Source organism: Tribolium madens, unplaced genomic scaffold (assembly GCF_015345945.1).
Source record: "Tribolium madens isolate multiple individuals breed KSU strain unplaced genomic scaffold, Tmad_KSU_1.1 Scaffold_3;HRSCAF=73;Tcas5.2_LG2, whole genome shotgun sequence".
NCBI classification, from domain to species: domain Eukaryota; kingdom Metazoa; phylum Arthropoda; class Insecta; order Coleoptera; family Tenebrionidae; genus Tribolium; species Tribolium madens.
Window position 1 is genome coordinate 10,606,614 of NW_025401006.1, and position 21,509 is coordinate 10,628,122.

Below are 21,509 nucleotides of genomic sequence, written 5' to 3' on the forward strand. Positions count from 1 at the left end.
AAAATAATTTTTTGACATCTAGATAACATACGAACTCAACTAAGACGCCTACTTGATAGAAAGACTTTTTGATCGCACTGTACATATTCCGATACAAACTCGATTATAAATTTTGAAAAATTGGATAATCTTCTCTAGTTTGTTCACCCTTTAAAAAATTACAACGATTTTAGTTTGTTAGTGATTAAGATAAATAAACTACAATCATATTCATGCCGTCTCTTGATAGAACAAATGATAATTGTTTCAGAAAAACTGCAGTTTATGACTATTAATGAAACAGTGATTAGCTTGACAATGGTTTGACAACTACTGTCATGGGTACGAAAATTAAATAATGAGATCTGCATTTTTTTTATCCAGTGTTTTGTGACTTTTGTATAGTTGGGTGCGTACATTAGGCGCAAGCCTCGTAAAGTTATGTGAAACACCCTGTATTTTTCAGAGTTTTCATATCTGCAAACGGAGTTTCGTAAACTTTGTTCTTGAGGGTTCCCCATAAAAAAGTAGTCTAAGGGACAACAACCGGTACTACGTAGTGGCCATGCGTTTCACTACCGACGACTAGCTAATCCCAATATCTCTCGAAATTTTTAACCAGTTGTCAATTATAATTGTCATTGATGTTAGGGGTGTCCGGATTTCATGCTAATTAAACATAACTAAGAGTATCAAGTTACAATTGAATAATGTATAATGTGTTGCATTTAAAGTTCGTCAGGGTCGTAAAGTTATGTGAATCACCCTGTATAATAAGTCTAATTTGCATATTCAAGATTTTCGAGGTTGCAGTTTCATTAGGAGTTCTACAAAATAAAAACTATTAAACAAATGTAATTTTAAACCATTTAAAAACTAAAATAATTACATTTTACCCGGCGCAACCACCATTTTTTCTGACCCTAATAGAAGACCTGACTTTAATGTTTTTGATAATTTTAAGGTAAAAACAAAAAGAAAATGTGTGTCAAAATAAATGAGTGCATCTCTGGCAGGTTGGAAGAACGAAATACTAGTGATACATTTAATATTTCTATATTTCACAATTTTTAATATATCTATAATCACATATACATATATTTCATATCTTATATGTAGCAGAAAACCCTCAGTTCACAGGAATCTGTTGAATGTCCAGGACAGATATCCAAAACGCATTGTATCTCGACCCCCGGATCATTCTTGTAGATGTAGATGAGCTGAAGTTTTTCCAATAGATGGAACAGACTGAACGGTTCTGACCATATCTATTAATTACATACGTTGGGGAAATATAATTACAAACATAGCACATCAATTTAGTAATAAGATAATAGCTAAATTACGGTACTGTCGTTTCGAAAATCTGCCGTCGACGCATATTAATCACGGGCTGTACCCCAGGCAGCCACCCGTGAAAAACTGAGCCCCTTGCGTCGCGGCAGATTAACGACGGCGTTAAGGTGTCGCTTCCTGGAGAGAGAGACCTAACGCTGCCAACTGTAACCAACCTTCCTGTCGTCTTACTGACGACTTCCGGCCGAGGGAGAGGGTGACTAGAATTTGCGTAGCCTACTTTGCCTTGAAGGCGATCGGCCAGTGGTGGAACAAACCCCCCGGATAACCAATCGGAACGCCTAATCACTCGTCGCCATTTTCGTTTTCGCACTTCACTTGTTCAGTCTCGTTTTGACGGTCACTCGTCGAAATCGTCCCTTTTAGGAAACACGGACCATAACCGGGAGGTGTCTTCCAGTGACGTGGCCGATCAAGGACATATCATGTGGGGGAACCCCCGTTTGCGACGTGAGTATTGCTCACTTTTTTAAGTGCCGATGGTTTCGCACAAGAGCTGACGAAGCATGCCGCAACGCTATGTTTCGATTGCTCTTTGTTCCAATTTTTTTTCTTTCGTTAAATAAACTTTAAAAAACTACAACAGATCTATAGTACATGACTTGTACTTGTAAATAAACTATTTAAAATTAAATAAACTGAACGGGCGTCTTGCCGCGACTCTAATAATTAATGAATTAATATGAATTCACCACAGATTGGTAAAATACCATACTATAACGTAATAATTATTACAGTTTACCGTTTTGTTTTTTAAATATACATTTTATGTAATACGTTTCGTAAATGCAACTAAAAGAAGAACGAACAGCCCATGCCCTGGGATAACTGTCTAATAAAGATGACGAAAAATAAACGAAACACTGAGGGATGATTAGAAGGTGGTGTTTGTCGGGTCCGTGGGTGATTCGCCGTCGTTGGTGGGAAGAGGCGCCAGCTGGGCCCCCGGCGAGACGAGCATGGTGGGTTCGGTGTTGCGCCGCTTCATTTTTCCCTTCATCTTCTTCAGCATGGTGGCCTGGGGAGGGGCGCACACACAAACACTCATTAAAATTCAACGTTTGGAAAACAATCAATCAACTCTACTTGAATCAACTGAAAAAGCAATAAATCGAACAGTACATGACGAACAAGCAAAATATTATACATGCCAATGAACATAAACATGATGGAAACTTTAGAAAACACAGTTGAGTTTGTGAGAGAGTGGTGTGTTTTATATGGAACGGGGTGGGTCTAGTCATCGGTGCTCTTGCCCCCCTCCCCATTGGCAGGAAGAATGTTCGGTTCTGTAGGCCGACGCTTGAACTTATTTTTCTTCAGCATGGTCGCCTGCATCAACGAATTCGATTAACGAATGTACAACAACAACTGGTGGAACACTCAACAGCGGATATTCAGCGGGTTCTTTACCGTCTTACGGGTTGTTTTTATGCAAACCTCTACTATAGCACCACCCAAATTAAGCAAAAATTTACGCGTGATCATCGAATTGCTTTTTTAGTTCTACAAACAGCCGTGAGTGAAGGAGGTAGCGCCATTGAAGAGGAGCAAGCCACATTTTCCACATCAGTTCAATAAAACAAAACATTATACAACGGGGTCTCACATCAAAATTTTATTTTTCTAATTAACTTTTTTACTTCGTTCCAAAAATAAATGATTACTGTCTTTTCACGATAATCATAATTTTCTACCATTTGAGTTTTTTGTCCAAATGTCATATGCTAACCTACTTTTTGAAATACTGAAAATACTGAAAGTTTTCGTTATTTTCATTGAAAATTTAAGAAATTTCTCATTTATTCTAAAAAATATCTTACTGGTTTAACTTCTGAAAAATTATAGTGTTTTTTTTCAAAACAAAAACAAAAACGACTATAACTCCAAACGGTTCTTCCTAAAGCTAAAGTTACCACAGTTACTCGTATTATATGTACAATGAGTATTTTCTCTTTTACACCTCCTTTTAATGTTAAAGATTTTTTAAAATTTTACGGCAAGCATATTTTGTTTGTTATTAACAGAAACATAATTTGCTTTTTAATATTTGCTAAATCATCAGATATACGAAAAATATTTTAACAACTAGCAAATATTCAATACCCCAATAAAAACTAAATACTGTGAAATAATATTTTTTTACGTTTTTATTGTGTTGAACACTGAACAAAGATAAATATTTACTTCGTTTTTTATTATTTTAATGGAGATTATAAGTATTAGGTTTTTATTTATTCACCCCACTTATCGATTACGTATTTAATAAAATATTTTTTAAGTGAAATAAACTTAAGTGACCACCTCAAAGAAAACAGCATTTTTTAAATCGATGTACTAAGTTCAAGCTGAAATAAACGTTTTTGTTCTAAAAAATGCTTTTTATGGACCCTTTGTGATGGTCTCTCTTGATTAAATTTCCGAAGCTAGTAGTTATTATTTTTTACTTTAAGAAGATTGGTTTAGAGAATTTGTCTGACAACGATGTGGTTTTGGGGAGGGTGGGGTAATGCATTGCACTACATGCGATTGTATGAAAACAGTCACAAACTAGCTACATGTAATAATAGAAATTGCAAAGTTTGTGTCATATTTTAGGTATTAGTACATCAACTATTACATAAACTCTATAGTGGGTGTTTTCATTAGTGTAAAAAAGACTGTCTAAATACGAACTAAAAAATCACTAAAACTACATTTAAAAATAAATGACAGCGTTAGAAGAGTAGAAATCAAATTGTACTATAACCACCTCGAAAGTGGTAAAAGTCTCACCTTCAGGGCAGATTTGAGCACAACGACATCACAAGGGCTTTGCACCCAAGGTTCACCATCCACTTGGACTGGAATGTCTGAATGAAGATGAATTTTTATGTGACCACCCTAAGAAAAAAATTAAGATTTGATCGTAAATGAGGGAAAATAAATTACTTGTGCAATCCTCATGGCCGATCTTAGTCCTGATTGGATCTGCCCCAAATGTACAACTCCAGTCACACCAACAACCTCCAACATTCCATCCCAATGATTCGGTTTCGAAAATTGGTCTTCTTTCTCCGGACCCCATGGATTCGCTCCGGAGCCCCAACTTTATCACAATTACATTGTAATCACAATTTCGTAGTGACCTACCTTAGAATATTAAGTATGATGATGCCTTCCACTTGAGGTAGCTCGACATGCTTCCCGTCGACTTCTAAGCGTACTTCTTTGTGCAAATCCTTGCACATTTTTGGCCCCACCATTTTGCGCAGCCCCATTTTGACATAGACGCTCTTGTTGTGCAACCGACTATTGAACTTGTTAGGATTTTCTTCACGCGCGTTGTGAAAATCCAAACACAAATCTGCGTCGATGCCGATCCCAAAATAATTGTTCATCACGAAGATTTGAGAGTTGTCTTCGCTCGTCGAACCTGCTACAACTGTAGTAAGTGTTCAGGTAAGAGTTAGACACTTGAGTAATCGTATTTTCTGATCGTTAAGAAATGGTGAGTTTCATAACGATTGGAAAAAACTACGATTGGGCCAATTTCTTCTGTAAATTTTAAACAAAATTGAACAACCTACTTTTTGAGAAAGCCTCTAGAATTTAACCTTTACCAATGGATTTTATAACAATGTTGTTTTGCCGTAAACTAATGTCATAAGCCATGCATCTAACGTGAGGTCAGTCTACAGTTTGAGCTGCTTTATTTGAGTATTTTTAGAGGAATTTGTTTAGAAGCGATTGGTTTTAATGTAGTCTACTCATCCGTGCACTGATTAATGATTTTGTCACATATATTTGAAAGAAACCATCCAAATAATAAACGTAAATATTAAAATGTAAGGGTAAACAACTGGACAATGACTTCATTTCTTCCAAATATATGCAAATAAAGTGTCGTGAGATGAACTGTTTTGATTATACTCACAGTTTACCGTCGACTTTAATTAATTAATGATTAATTATTAAGTGTTTATTAAATGAGTGGCCAAGCTCTAAACAGCCTAATACCATCCTGCTTTCCGAAAAAGTAGGTGGTCAAACCTACAGTTAAAATTTCAGGAGGCAATGGCCATTAACTACGCGGTTATAAAACGCGTTAGTCTCAATTACAGCAAAACAACATCAATAAACATATATGATTGACCTGCTTTTCTAATTTGCTCATTGGTCACTTTCATTTTGGACAGTTTTTGCCTCTTCTTACCGGTGGAGTTGACCTGCTTGACGCTGTCGTCGGGTTTATCCTCTGGATGGAACACCACCGTCCATCGATCTAAACGAATTTCCTCCGCATCAATAACGTCCCGTAAGAGATTTAGGGGGTCTTCGCCTCCGGTATATCCCGGCCCCCACCTGAGTACCCTCGCCAAATCGTTTCCTGTAACAAATTCGCGGTGAAACTTACCGAATTGTAGGAACCTGGATTAGGTACCTGTTCCCAGTGGAACAATAGCACAAGCCGGAGAAGAACACTGAGAGTCCTGTCCGACGTTGTCCAAACACTGGAGAACCCAACCGATAGTTCCGTCACCCCCACATACCAGAATTTTGTAGTTTTGAATGTTTCTGAATACGTACAAACCCGGCAAAGGACCGCCATTGTCTAAATCGAAGACTTGATACGGATTCAGAAGTTTTCTGAAACTGGATATGAGTTCGAGACCTTGGCAACCTCCGGATTTAACATTGACAAAGACCAGGAGCGGTTGCACACCGCTTGGAGTCATTGAGGGTTCAATGTTTGGCAACAACATCACTGCAAAGCACTTTATAGAGAAACTCGCGAAATATTCATAGCTTACCAAGTAAATGTTTGTCCTCAAATTTTGATTCTCTTAAAGTGTATAATGCTCTGACAGCCTTATCGGAATCCTCGTACGTTATAACCATTGACCCGTATTCGTAATAGATTGGACCAATATTAGAAAATTTGTTTTCTGAAAAACACATATTAAAACTGGCTATGATTGTCGCCATCTCACACTTACCTTTCCCTAAAAACTCCGTTAGTATATTCTCGTAGTTCCTCTCGGAGAGATTCGGAGGCAAATTGCCCACAAATAATGCTACATTTGGTCCATGTGGGTCTTGTTTTAACTGCAAATAAAACCTCATGAGCTCCATCTGTCTGATGCTGTCTTTCCCTAATTGTTTCATTATTTCCCACGGCCTCTCGTTCCAAGATAAAACACGCTCAGTAACTAAAAATTAATGTCAACACCTAGAAATAAACACAAATATTCGAAAATACCTCCACGATCCAGTAGCACTTCGCTACATCGGTAGTCCTCGCAGTTATAATCCTCGAGGCCGAAAAGTTTGAGAGCTTCGCGTATGAGATCACCAACCGAAGTATTGGAATCCACAGGCACGGTGCAGAATGCCTGGGATACCTGTAACTTGCCAGGGTACACACGTACCTCACCCTTGTCGTTGTCCCGATCCCTAAAGTAATACAACGTTCATGTTATCCTTAAAAATAAATTTCCAAATTTATTTTTTTGTATATTTGTTTCCACATTATGTCGACAAGTAATTTATACATTAAATAAAATCCAAGACAAGCGAAATGAAGTATTATAAACAAAAACACCAAAATGTACTTTGTTTATAAATAAGGCTCGGATTATATGCACGAAAAATTCGTAAAATATGCGCATATACAATATGCACACATTTTCACAAAAATATGTACAAGATATTAAAAAATATGCTCCAATATATGCCAAATATGCATCGGTTTGCCAAACTTTTAGCCATTTTAATAGTAATTAGTAATTAAGACTTTTTAAGAAATCTGTACTTTTCAGGTCACGTCACTTTAAACAATTTTGCTAAAATTCATTTGCAGGCAACTACTTATCCGTCTAGAACGATTTATTCGTTTTATACCAGGTGAATACAAAGTATGGAACCAAACGTTTTTTGCTTAAAGTCTTTATTTATTGAAAAAACTAATTGATGAATTATAAAGTACTATAAAAATGTGGTGTTTTCACAAGAATGACATTTTTTTGAAATTTCTATTTGTTTCTGAATTTCACAAAAATATTAATTTTTTTAAATGGCAACCGACCTAAAAAAACATTTTTCTCATGAAGTCATGATCTAAGAAATTACAACTATCTACTTTATATTAAATTATAATTTTTTATGTAAATTGCAATTTTGACAACAAAAATCGAATAACTCAAAAACAAAACAAAGTTTTGTTCTCAAAATAAGATCTTTTTTTATATTACTCCAATTTATATTAATTATTATTTTTTGGAAACAAATGATTTTAAAAAAACCGCTTGGTTCGAAACTTTATATTCACCCTGTATAAAACAAATTTAAAAAGGAAACACTTGGCATGATACAAATTTTTTGAGTCCGGCTTACCGAATTACCGGTTGTTTTCTCTTTAAAATATTTTGTAATCGGATTATTTTTCTTAAACTGCCCAATTTTTAACATGAACTGAAATTTTTATTAGGAAATTTGTGAATATGCAGGAAGTTGCCAAAATATGCAAAATATGCATTTTTTATTTGGCTTATTTCAATAAAAAAACATTATATATGCATAGAAAACTTACAATTTTGTTGATATACCTCTTAATAACAAATATGCATTTTGCATATAATCCGAGCTTTATTTAAAAAGTTAATAAAAAACGATTGTTGACCAAAGTTTCAATATGTATACTTTTTTTCAGAGAAGCAGATTTTGGAGTTTTGACTACAAAAGAAATTCGTAAATGTTGGCATGATATTGCTTATAGTTGAATACAATGATTTTGCTTATTTACCAGTAGCAAAACTGTTTTTGTAATATTTGAGAAAGTGATTTTTGGTAACAGAAGGCGTGCAAACAGTGAGCAATTTTTGCAGAGTTTGTCACGGTTTGCTTACTTGAATCGGAGGAAAACTGCCGGCCTTTTCCCTTCTTTCCTATGAAGACTCATCACCGGTGTTGGATCTTGCAAAACTGCCTCCTCTGGAGAATAGAGATCTGTCAGATGGAATGAACTTGGATCTTTTGTGATATGAAACGCCCGTAGAGCTTGTGTTAACACTTGCTTCAATGGTGCCTGTCGAGATACCACAATGGTCCGGAAGATCCTTCTCCTCAACGAATTATTTCCATCGTACACTTTGATCACCTCTGTTACCAACAAAATTAGAAATTAGATTCAATTGACGTTTCCACATACCCTCATCTCTATCCTCCTTATCCTTGTTGGTTTTGTCCTGTCTGCTGTCGCGACCCGGTGTATGAGACTGGCTGTATTCCTCCGAATCCCTGTAACGTCCAGCATCTCCGCTGCTGAACTCTTCCGAAATACTCCTCGCTACAAAAAACTTACATTGCATCGCATGTAAAACGGATAGCAACACAACTACGCATTTTTCATACTTATACTGGATTAGTTTTAGCTATGGTGGTGTGAGTTAGCGTTATTTAAATCGTCTCTTCTCTTTAAAATCCTAAAGCACCGTTTTATATGAAATTAAGGCGCAAAAAAGCGGGAAATGCATCAAACTAAAAATACTTTCGCAAATCAAATATACCTCGAACATAAGGGGGTGAGGGCTGGCATTTGCCTTGACATGAGGATGGCAATACAACAGAAAGACGCTTCAAGACACTCGAAAAAGCAGTCCGTCTATCACTATCGCCACTGATGACTGCAAAATCATTCCCTTGTTATCTTAAAATAAAAATTAAAACAAAATTAAAGCACTTAAATTTACATCGGCGGTGGCAACGAAATCAAATCATAATCATTAATTCGCGGTCAACGGATCTCTTAAATTATTTTCCTGGATGTGCTTTAGATTTTTCAATTAAAATATTTGATAAAACTGTAAATAATTGTAAAATCATAAAATAAATTGCTATTTTCAATTTTCTTACAAATATATACCAGAGGTGAACAGAAAGTATGGAACCAAACGTTTTTTGCTTAAACTACTTATTTAAAAAAAAACTAACCAATGAATGATAAAGTACTATAAAAAGTCACGTTTCTCAAGAACAAAATTTTTCAATTTCTTTGTCTCTGAGTGTTTTTTTAAATAACCCAATATGAAACCTTTTTTTTTACAGAGGCTATGATCTAAGCGTTACATACAACTATCTACATTTTATTCAATTTTTTACATATACGAGTATGTTGCATTTTTGAAAAAAAATCGCATAATTCACAAAGAAAACAAAATTTCAATCTCAAAACACAAACACATTTTTACAGTTTTTTTAATTTTAATTAATTATTATTTTCTGAAGACAAAAGATTTAAAAAACAACGCTTAGTTCCATAGTTTATTCACGTCGTAAAATAAGTTGCATTAAAAAATCTTTCATTTGACTATTTTGAAAGAAGAATAAAATAAATAAAAAATGACTTTCTCTTTGTGGATGTTTATGAACTTATCAAATGACTAAGAAACTCTAATATTTTGTTTTACTTCTTTCATGTTTTTGAAAGGAAATAAAACAATCTTTCGAATTATACACTAAAATGCCAATATTATAAAAAATGATCGATAGTATAGCTATTTTGTTAGAAAAGTGTTCGTCACTTGTTCATGTAAGAAGTGCATTTATGAAAAAATCAAACAGGAAGTAAAAAGTATAAAATGATTCACTTGCTTAATGAATTTTTACAATTATTCTGATAAAAAAGTCATCACATTATACTTTCTACTCCAATGAATTTTGCATCGTGAAAAATCGCCGAAAAAATACAACATCCAGTTAGTAATGAAGCAACACTTACGGCACGAATACTCACGAGACATGGTGACATCTTTGCGCCGAACTTGAACACCGATGATAGCCTCCATGGGTACTTCGGTCCTTGGAATGCTTACGGCATGCGGTGGCAGGTAAATCGGTTCCAGCACCCCGAATGTGCATTCGGATGTTATATTGACATGGCATGTCGCATGACACTATAAAACAAAAATAGTAGTATTTTGGTAATTAGAAGAGATAGACTTACGGTCATGCCGCACCATTCGCACCGATATCCCGACAAGCATTCCGTCGTCCAGCAGGTCTTCTTGCAGAGAGCGCATTTTGAGTTGCTTGGCAGATTGCCCTCTCGCCAGTGGTGCTGGTGGTGAACGTTCGACAATTGCTTTCCCGGAAGATATGTAGCGTTTTCCTTGCAATCCGCAACGGCGAAATCCTGACACTCGGTGTGTACGAAGTACTCACAAACTAAAAAAAAAAGTTGTAATTTCTTGGACTATGACTGAAAAAAGAAAGGTTATGGAAGAAATAAAGTCCAGTTAAAAACTTCAGTATAATATGGACTTTTCTGGAATTTTCTTCATATATAAAAAACAAAAAACGTGTCTAAAATTGACGACACTGAATACATATTATACTGAAGTTTTTAACTGGACTTTATTTCTCCCATAACCTTTCTCTTAGAAAAAAAAAGATTTCCATAAGAATATTTTTTAGTATACAGAGTGTTTCACGTAATTTTACGAGGCCTACGCCTGTAAGATGCAATGAATAATACATATTCCAATACGAACTCGATTACAAATTTTGAAAAATTGAATAATCTTCTCTAGTTTGTTCACCCTTTAAAAAATTACAACATTTTTAGTTAGTGAGTAACATAGATAAACTAGAATCATATTCATGCCGGCTCTTGATAGAACAAATGATATTTTTTTTCTAAAAAACTGCAGTTTATGACTATTAATAGTTAGAAGTGTGTTTTTTGTATCCAGTGTTTTGTGACTTTTGTATATTTGGGTGCGTACATTAGGCGCAAGCCTCGTAAAGTTGTGTGAAACACCCTGTACATAAAAAAGGATTAATTTAATACAAACAAAAAAAATTTAAAAAAACATAGGAGTATTTGTTAAAGAATATTAAGCAGTACCTTGTCTTTTCATAATTCTGCACTAACAAAAAAATAGCTGACATAGATACTTTGTAATATTGGAAATTTTGTTCGTTTGAATTTATTTAATTAAGAACTATTCACGTACGCATCTCCCTTTATGTAATTATAGTTATAAAATATAAAGCAACCCTAGGTAAACATAGTACTACAATGTTTATATTTAAATATGTTTCGCAAGCTGTAACAATTTTAGTTTGAATCCCATTGTTTTATAAATGTATATATGTATGTTTGAGAACATGCTTTTCCTCATTATATTTTTAGCAAATAAACGCACTACATTCTATTAAAAGCTGCTTTCTGATTGTTTAGGTACAAGTCATTATATGAGAAGGTATTATATTTTATATCAAAAAATCCTCTTATCCTCATGCTAAGAATTATGCAAACAATACGAACAAACATTAAAAATAACGATTTAGTATTTACAATAATTTCTTGTAGAATACAAAAATACGTTTGTATGCAAGAGATACCAACTGAAACATTTACGGCAATATTTCTGTTATTTGTAGAAATAAATAGTTCAATTTAAAATATGTATTGACGATCGCAAAAACAAGCATCAATATGCATTTTAATAAAAATAAAATACAGTTTTCTGCTTTAGGTACTTGCTTGTACAAATATTAAAACAGAACAAACAAATGTTTTATTTTTTCAAGAATCCCGCAAATGAGTAGATAGGTCTAGAGCAAGTAACAGACGAGTCTAAAATTTATAAACCGAGACAATTACTATTATAAACAGCTTTTCATTTCCTTTTTTTCTGTTAAACCATAGAATCTCAAGAAACTAATTTTCAAAGTAATTCTACAGTTCTACATAATAAAAATATCAATAAAACAAATGGTTAATAACAAAAATAGATTTGAAAAACAATAAGACCATGTGTATTTATAAAAAAAATAGAATAAACAATAGAAAAAAAAAAGTTAAGCAACAGATGGTTAAACAAGACATTTTCCTAAAATAAAAAAGGATTTGTTGCTTAGGATTTTATAAATACTTAGTTGTAATGAAAATAGCCAACATTATAATTAAAATATATTTTGTAAAAAGTCAACCTCAAACAATCAAACTCTTCGAATATGTAGGGGATATAAAAATTTATAACATCAGTAGCACTTTTGATGTTTGGTATCAAATTCCCAATGACTGTATAATTGTAAAACTCAATAAAAAATAACAGTTTCTTTCAAATAAATAAAGTGGGGCAATTAAAATTGATAAATATCATCATACTTACTCTCACAGTGGATGGATACGCTATCATCTAACCTTTTCCTACACACATTACAAAATTTTCGCTTATGATGGAACGGTTCTGACCAACAGTGGGCTACCGGATTCTGAAAGAAAAAATAAAATCCTCTCTTGAAGTCTTAAACAGAATATGTCACCTTGATAAGGCTGGCGGCGATGCTGGAACACGGGGACACCACAGTCTTGAAGCAGCGATCATGCACCACGAAGTTACACACTGAAAAAATCGATTTTTCAGAAATTTTTCCAGTATTAAGTCGTTTTCTCAAAATAGGTCATCATAAACATTAGGAATAGGATAAGGAAATAGGCGTGAAATCCGTATTTATTTGTAGTAAAAATGGTATTTTTAATCTAGTACGAGGCTTTCGAGAGGTGTGAGCTTTCGCCAAACCCGTGCCTAGCCCGCTTTCCAAATCCAACTGACGTCATATGAATGACGTAACAGGCGGCTTGCACAAGATTTGCAAATAAATCAATACATAGGACCTTTACAGTAGGTCCCAAAACCATCACGACGAACGTTGATAACACAAAAAAGTAGTTTCGATGATAATCAACCAGTATTATTAATAGATTCTAAATGAATATAAACCACCTGTATGATGTTACATTAATAGCAAGTGGAGTATTTTTCTGATAAGACCTCTATTATGTCGAAACCTGACACAAAAATAGATTATTGGCTAGATTTTGATACGCTCATCTGCATTTTACATGGTAGGGGTGGTCCGAAACATCCTGCTTGCAGCAAAATGCGTGTCGCTGTAGCAGGATCAAAAGAAAAAAAAAGCTTTTGTTTGATGTGGTTAACTCGATTTCGAACGGTCCACCTGGATACGATAGAGCTGGAACCAACTACAAGCCATAATCCATATAATCGTGGGTGTTATATAATTAATGGATATTTCTTGATAAAAATAAATGCGACCCTGAATACAACAGCAGTAGTCCGTGAAGAGATGTAAACATATACACACAAGTATATTAGAACTGACGTCAACAATCACCTCGTACTCAATATGCGCCTGTGCAACTGTTAGTCTTTTGCCATATGTAATCAGTCTTGTAATAACAAATCTTTAACATTTACAAAAAAGGTGTGACACATGTAGTGTAGTCAACAAAACTGGATCTTTCCTACATTTCTCCTTAAAAAACATATATTTTTATGTTTACTGGAATAGTGATGATTAGAATAAGCTCTCAAAAGGTACACCACGGCACATGTACCATGTTATTTCTAGATTACCTTGTCGTATTTTTGGAAATTATAAATAGAAACGTATACTGTTCTTTTTATTAGATATTAAACAGGATATAATACAGTCAACATAAAAACGAAATAAAATATAATAATTTAAACTATGTTAATTTTACTAAACGAACATTTTACTCAGCATAAAATGAACTAAGTAAATAAACTCAGGTCAGAGTTATGGGTTGAAAATGAATTATTTTACCAACACCAGCAAGCTGTATTATAGTGAAAACTTTCAGCACGTTGTATGATCGACAGGATATCTAAAAATTGAATAGCTCTGGCCAAAGTTCAAAATTTTATTATTACGAATTACAGTAGATTACAATTTATTTCATGTTGTTACAAGTAGAAATTAATAATAGAAGTTTTGAACGAGCCTTGACCAGTTTGAGTAAAATTATATTTCTATATTTCTTTTTCAAACCAAGATCCAACATGCTCTACTACATATTAATTGGATACACAGTTCATTCTTTTCTCATAAAAATAAAACCATTTATTCAGATTTTTTGTTGCTAGTGTCGCCATTAGTCAAAAATATTTTGTGCTTAGGTGGCAGCGAATCGCTTTATTTTATTTTAAGTATAGTGGCACTTGTGATAAAATACTTCACTCAAGAGAGTGAGTATCTTTAATGCTTAGTAGCAAAGTAAATTAGTTCAATACAGTGGCGTAGTGAGATCTTAACGGCCCCTTTTTCTATCGTGGCTGCACGAGGCCCCATACCCACCATGGCAGTGTTAAAATTATTTTTTTTTTATAATATTATTAAAAAAATATGAAAAATAATAACTTGTAAAATAATACCAAAAAACAAGATAATAAAAAAGACCCGACATTAGAAGTGTTGGAAGTTATGATATTGATATTTGTCTAAAAATTTGTATTTTCGGATAATCGGAAGTTTTTAATTGCGTTTTTGGATTTTCTAAGTTATTCTATGAGAGTTATTATCGATCTTCCGAATCCATCTAACTCTACAATTTTTAACTATTATGAAATCGTATTTTGCCATTTAAAAGAAATTTGATCGATCTTTCTTTTGATGGATTCATTATTAAAAAAATTATTAACGAATACTCAAAATTTAAAGTTACGTTTGAGGAAAGTCAAATACTCATGTCATTTTTTTTTTAATAAACGGCTCCATTTTTTTTTTTTTCATTAAATGGAGAGCTCAAGCAGACATAACAATTTTTTGTTATCAGAACCTAAATTCAACAACTAATAATTTTAATTTTTCTTAAATTTGTAATTTGTAATCTTTAAGGCCCGGGCCCGTATTCCGTGGAACCCTGCTCAGTACGCCACTGGTTCAACATTTAGTTCAAAATTACAAAAAAAATACTTTTCTTTTAAAAATTTTATTAAATGCTCATACAAAAAAACAACAGTGGTAAATGTTCTAAATATATAGAGTATTCCGTTTTTATTCTAATAAGTGAAACAAATTATAATTTTAAGGCAAAAGTTTAAAATTTATGTTACAGACCATAACCAACAAAAATTTAAAATTAAATTCGTATTATAAAGGTTGTCAGCTGTACCAAATTTAGTAATTTTGTTTCTTCTCAAATATTTAAAAAAAATATTACAAAATTCACTCCTTCAGAGGGTGTAGCTCCCTTAATAGTATTTTTCGATACATGTTCATAAAATTGAATATTTAAATTTGTAACAATAAAAACGGAACACCTCTATAAAATGCGATTTACCACATTGTTGAAAAAAATACATGAGCAATCAATGTTTGACTAAAATTTTAAAGCTGAAGTCACTGAAATTCAAAATTACGGATATACTGCCACTGAAGACATTAGGCTTCCTCTCATATTTTTTCTCATTTTCACTATAAAATTTAGCTTAAAGTTTTTTATACACATTTTTTGAGCATTGACAATAAAATAATAATTTTCTAAATTTGTATCAAAAATATTTGCTCTTCAACCGTAAAAAAAAATTCTATTGAATTTATCATTTATCTCCATACCCTTACACTTTTTCTGTCAGAGCAATTTCGAAATGGGTCAAAAAGGCACCAATGCAGTTTCATATGTGAGATTCAAAGATCGGCGCCTTTGTATGCTTAAAGATCTGCAGTCCAGTGAATTAATCCGTTCAAAAAGTAGGTTATCGTCCGGAAACATCGCGATAAGCAGAAATCCGACCGCACCATGCGGAAACTGTGTTGAAATTTCATAGTCCGGTCAATAGTGATATTGTTTGCGTATTTCTAGTCTTTCAAGACATTTCCCACACTCGTCAAATAAATTATAGAAATTGGTTAGTAGTGAAGAGTTGAGCGTCTCAGTCATTTAATCGTATCATCGTCTCATCATTTAATGTTTACTACACACTTAACCAGATGAGAGGTGCTATCTCTCGTACCGGACATAACGGCGGGTGGCGGTGGTGGTTGCGGAGAGGTATTGATCCAGAGGCTGCACCGAGACGCCTCCACACGCATCGTTATCGCACACTCCGCGAAAATTCAGCCGCACATTTCGGCTCTTTACTTGTTTACCATCCGTGTACCAACTGAAATCGAGTCATGCCAAAGCTCTTCACCTAGTCAACCTCACATTTCCAAAAATTAGACAAATCCTCAAACTGCGGTATTAGTTTTGAATGAAACTATCAACTTTGTTTACTTCAGCTGCAGGGAGGCCAAGTCGGAACTTTGTTGATTTATTAAAGACAGTTTAAGGGCACAAACACATGCAGGATAGTTGATGAAGTATATTTATTTTAGTTTCGTTTAATTTGGCAAAAATTCTAGCATCCCTTCCACCGACAGTTTTAACTGTGTCTCCGGAATTCTGCCAGAGTTTACAGTTTTTGCTGGAAGCGGCGCCTCCACCATTTTTAATCAAAAAATTTATATGAATTATGTTGTGTGTGTCTATTTTCTTCAACTGCAAAACTGTAACAGTCCAGCCATCTTCTCGATTATCTAAATTAAAAAAGCAAACTTTGTGACTTTATCATTTAAAATAATAAAATTATTAGACAAGTATAAACAAACATAAAATTCATTGTATAATACAAATACTACATAACAATAATAAACATGTTGTATACAGCGTGTGTTAGCTAAGAGTTTCGATTGTCATGTTTGTCATTAATGAACAATTTAAAAACACAATTTTTTGTTTACTTCTTATTAAGTGTAAAATTAGGTTTTTTTTCAAAATAAACAACATAATAATACTATACTCATATTTACTTATTACTTTCTAACACAACACAGCACCGTTATAGTTATAAAACACTCGTCTGCTTACATATTATTTATTTAGAGTACCTACTTTTAAAATTCTTTCTACGACTTTTATTAACAACTAATGAAAGTGTTTTGTAATAAAAATGTGCCAGAGACAAACCTATGACATAATTTATTGCATGAGAATAATCTCGAGAGAAACCAATCTTCTATACCACCACATTGTAGTTATTTTGTTATGTAACTACGCTATTATGTTCATTAAATTAATCTCAGCTTATTTTCTTCAGAATAAACCATAAACTAATAAACCCGTATTAGCAGATTTTAAGCACATCAGTGATCTAGGAACAAAACTTTGAAAAATATAAACTATTTAATAAAAATAATAATAATTCTTATTTCCTACTAAACGAAAATTCAATAAACAAAAAAAATACATTTTTATGAGATCATTGAAATAATTTTTTCCATTTCAAACAAATTAAGACTTGTAAATACTTTTCAATAAGCTCAACAAATCTTATTGCCTCAAATAAGTAATTTACTTAATAAAGAAAAATATGTACACATCTATGTTTTTACAGTCATTGAGTTGTTACTTACATATGTTACAATCATTTCATCAATTATTAATATCTGCAGAAAAAGATTATGCGGCATGAGTAGTAAGCAAACATGTTTTAAAGTGGAACTAATTAATTTACGAAAAATAAAATTTTTGGTAAAACAAATTATAGTTTTTACAATTGTTGTTTTAAAAAAGTTTATACAGGTTTTTCGTGAAGCCACAACATAATTTTTGACTGTACATATTATTTATTTTATTTAATATTATCCGTCGTTGTATTTTTAATAAATAAATTTTAAGTTAAAACAGTTTGTAATAATTTGGAAATAAAATTTTAATCAACATCTTTAAATGAAATTGCCAACAATTTATAGCTATTCTCTAAATACAGGTGGTCACGATGTAAACTGCCAAAAAAATCCAGTAATAGGTGACTATCAGTAGAACTCATTCACAAAAAGTGTTTTAATAAAAGTCTTTTCGTTATCGAGATAAAAATAATTTAAAATTTGTTCAAAATTTACTATGCGCTGATAGTTAATTGGGGTTAAAAAGGTAATTCTGGTTGTAGCAATAACGGCAATTTCTTTAACGACGGCATCTATTACACCTGGCATTTGTTAAGTGTAGGAATTTGCGAATTGTTTAAAAAGTTATAAAGTTCACAAAACAAGAGTACGCCAATTTGCATTTATTCTATGGAGAAGAACGTAGTATTATATTAAAATAGTATTATAGGTAAACGTTTTTCTGATATAGTCCTTCCGTCCCGTTGTACTTTTGTAGAGTTACATCTGGTAACTGGTAGTTCTGTAGTACCTCAAATGCGTGTCGTGGATGCTGAAGAAGCCATTATTTGACTGTTTAAACACAACCAAAACAATACTCTTGTTATGAAATTCTTCCACAATTTTGCACACACAAAACTCTACATTCATTTATAATACTTTGACAAACACCACTTCATTTACTATTCATTTCTCATTTATCTTAGGCTAAAAGAATCAACGTTTTGTACCTGATCATTTAACGCACACAGAGTAGGTATGTAGGTACAGCGTTTTCAATAAATATCAGTAATTTGGTTCAATTTGTCAGATTTTTGTCATTCTTACAAACACAAACAATTAATTTCTGGGTATGACTGTCGAATATGTGTGTATCGGAGTTAGGTAATTTATCCCCATTATTTTTGGGTTAATAAAAAGGGGCTTTCCGCACTTGTTGGCAGGTTATATCGGAACCACACTGTATACATACTAAATAACATGAAAATGCAAATAATTTACGGTAGTGTCATTTTTACCAGCTTGGAAAGTTGGTTTCAAAAAAATCAACAAGTACTCTTTTTAAACCAAAAAATATATTATTAAAATTTATAAAATCTACTGTGTTTTCAAAACATATAAATAATTACGATAAGTGCTTAGCACTCATGATCGTGCAACTGCAAATGTATTTCAGGAGCAGACTTTTGTCCAAATTTGCATTTTTGCAGGAGACAGAAAAAACTGTCCTTCTTTTAAGAAATAATTTTCATGTTTTATACCTGTGCCAATAAATGTGAAAAAATATCTACAAATTGTACACTAATTTTACGGCTGGAGTACTTAGGCATTTTACAAAAAAACACAAACATGTCTTGGACATAATGCAGTTTGATCGTCAAAGGGGGACTTAATGCTATTTAAAGGTTAAAAAACTTTATTTGGTATTTATGTATCTATTAATAAACAAATTTGTACATGTTGCACCTCTTTCTCATCTGCACATGAGCATTCTTCATCGGTTTTACTTGGTTGTGGTGTGACTTCTTTTGAGTAAAAATTCTTTTGGCAACCCTTATTTTTGTTATTTTTTTAAGTGTTGTACTGCTTCAAGTGTCAAACAAACTGCATTTAGCCCAAAATTGACACACAAAACGCGTTTTGTTTGAATCAACACATGGGACTAAATGCAGTTTGAATGTCCAGGCAACTTTCAATTGAAAAGACAACTGCATATAGCCTGCAACGCCACTTTTATCTCAATTTATAAAAAAATGGACAAAATGCATTTTGAAAATCTGCTCCTCATTTGTCATGTTCTGTCCCTTAAACAGTTGAATTATGCGGTAAGATATTTTTCAGTTTTACTGTTAAGATGTTACTATTGTCACTCTGGGTCACTCTTTAAAAACATAATATGAGCTTTTTATATAATACTTACTTCTGCTTATTAATTTTAATTAGTCCACCTTTAAAAAAATTACCTACCCAAATATGAAATGTTTAGATTTATGATTGTATAATTTGTTTAGACAAATAAACCTTATATACGAATTTGTAACTATTCACAGAAATGGTAATTGCAAATAAACAATACCTTGAAATATTAAATAACAGTATTACAAGATCGAGTCTGAATACGTATTACCAGTAACAGTTATCAACTTTATTTGATGTAGAATTTACTTCGAAGAAATATACTAGAGACCAGATTCCACAAAAAATAAGTAATAATAAATATACGGAATCTCTCTTTCATATCTATAGTATTAAAATGAAATCATACTTTTCGCTTTGGTTAAAAGTTTATGCACCTGTGAGCAAACCGTCTCGGAGCCTAATATTTATTCAAAGCTAGACACGCCAACAGAGTAAGTTTCCAAGTGTGGGAGTCAGTTGTAAAGAAACGGCCGTATTGGTGCTACAGATTCTTTGACCTTTCCTCAGGACTATAAATAATGAAGCTTTAGTCGTACACAAAGGGGAGCCGAGTTGACATATTCCGTTGCGATATCGCACTTCTGTATACCTGGATGTTTATAATAAGTCAACTTATGTTAACTAACACAATTGCTCCAGTATGAATAGAGATCTCCTAAGGGGAGATAAACGGCATTGGCGCGCCGATTCTCAATGGAAAACTAGCTATTTTTGGAAGCGACTTCGGGAAAAATACGATATGTGGATTGCGACAAGTAAAAGGGGGTCGAATAATCATTTTGGGGTGCATGTGTGACACCTGCGATACACATGACTAAAGGTGACGAACGACGTCACGACGCTACACATGCGTCGCTAAATAATCGGAGTTTCTCGAGATTATTCGCTAGCGAAAGATCGATGCGCAATGACGAGCACAACGAGAGGCGTCGGCGTCGCAAACGATCCACGTATCATTCTGGATCTGTTACATTTTAGAAGGATGAGCAAAGAATTACGATACTTCACAACCGGGATTAAAAAAAATCGGTAGTCACAACTGGCAGGAATACCGAAGCATTCCTTTCATATAAATCTAGATAAACAAACACATTCTTGTTTGTTATTTCACAATGCGAGTAATTTTTATGAGTAGATGAGATTTTCTGAGAGGAATCTCTGTAATTAAGTTTATGATTTTATTATGTTGATAAGAGCGATGCAGGTTTGGTGGGCCCAGTTAAGAGTGTTGTTGGGTGGGCTAGTGGTGTTGTTTGTCGGGCTGGAGAGCGTGTCCGTGGAGGCGCCGGGGGTGTGTGACCTATTTCGGGATGGGTCGGGTGGCGTATCTCACCTTCGCAGATGAAGCCTTGCTGGATGAGGCCCCAGAGCATGTCGCTGCAGTGGTGGCAGTACGTGGGCTTGTGGAAGGTCTTCTTGCAGAAGCTGTGCCCGTGCGCGGCGGGCGGCTGTTCGGTCGAGCCCGCCACCGACGCCATGTCTCCGAGCCACCGTTCACGCCAGATTTTCACCGTGAACTCGCACTAGGCACAGGCATATTACAGGTCTATGTGATCTCGAAACCGTACGCGAACATTGTGCGGCCGTAGGGTATCTCTGCAACCCAGAGTTACATGCCTAAGGCGCATTTCTCGACGTCTCCCGTACACAGCTGACCATCACTGACGAACTACGAGTGCGCATCCGCGGCGTCGACTGCTGCTGCTGCTGGGAACGTCTGCGTCGGGGCGCCG

The 21,509-nt window shown here is 33.9% G+C and overlaps 1 protein-coding gene across 8 annotated transcripts; it reads right to left on the reverse strand.

Annotated features, from left to right (window-relative positions):
- Window positions 1-1,019: 1,019 nt before the first annotated feature.
- Window positions 1,020-21,492, reverse strand: LOC123007300 (diacylglycerol kinase theta). 8 transcript variants are annotated; one of them, XM_044402523.1, is made up of 17 exons: window positions 21,110-21,492; window positions 12,649-12,728; window positions 12,495-12,597; window positions 10,319-10,539; window positions 10,109-10,268; window positions 8,883-8,999; window positions 8,525-8,662; window positions 8,223-8,475; window positions 6,578-6,771; window positions 6,315-6,527; window positions 6,129-6,263; window positions 5,759-6,082; window positions 5,531-5,704; window positions 4,468-4,759; window positions 4,267-4,423; window positions 4,111-4,218; window positions 1,020-2,353 (listed from the first exon to the last, which is right to left on the reverse strand). In XM_044402523.1, the coding sequence occupies exons 1-17, from the start codon at window positions 21,252-21,254 to the stop codon at window positions 2,210-2,212; spliced, it is 2,958 nt and encodes a 985-aa protein (XP_044258458.1). In that variant the 5' UTR covers window positions 21,255-21,492; the 3' UTR covers window positions 1,020-2,209. The 8 variants fall into 8 exon arrangements, with proteins under 8 accessions (XP_044258458.1, XP_044258455.1, XP_044258459.1 ...); XM_044402520.1 differs by having other exon boundaries at window positions 5,471-5,704; XM_044402524.1 differs by having other exon boundaries at window positions 4,468-4,750; window positions 21,110-21,491.
- Window positions 21,493-21,509: the final 17 nt, after the last annotated feature.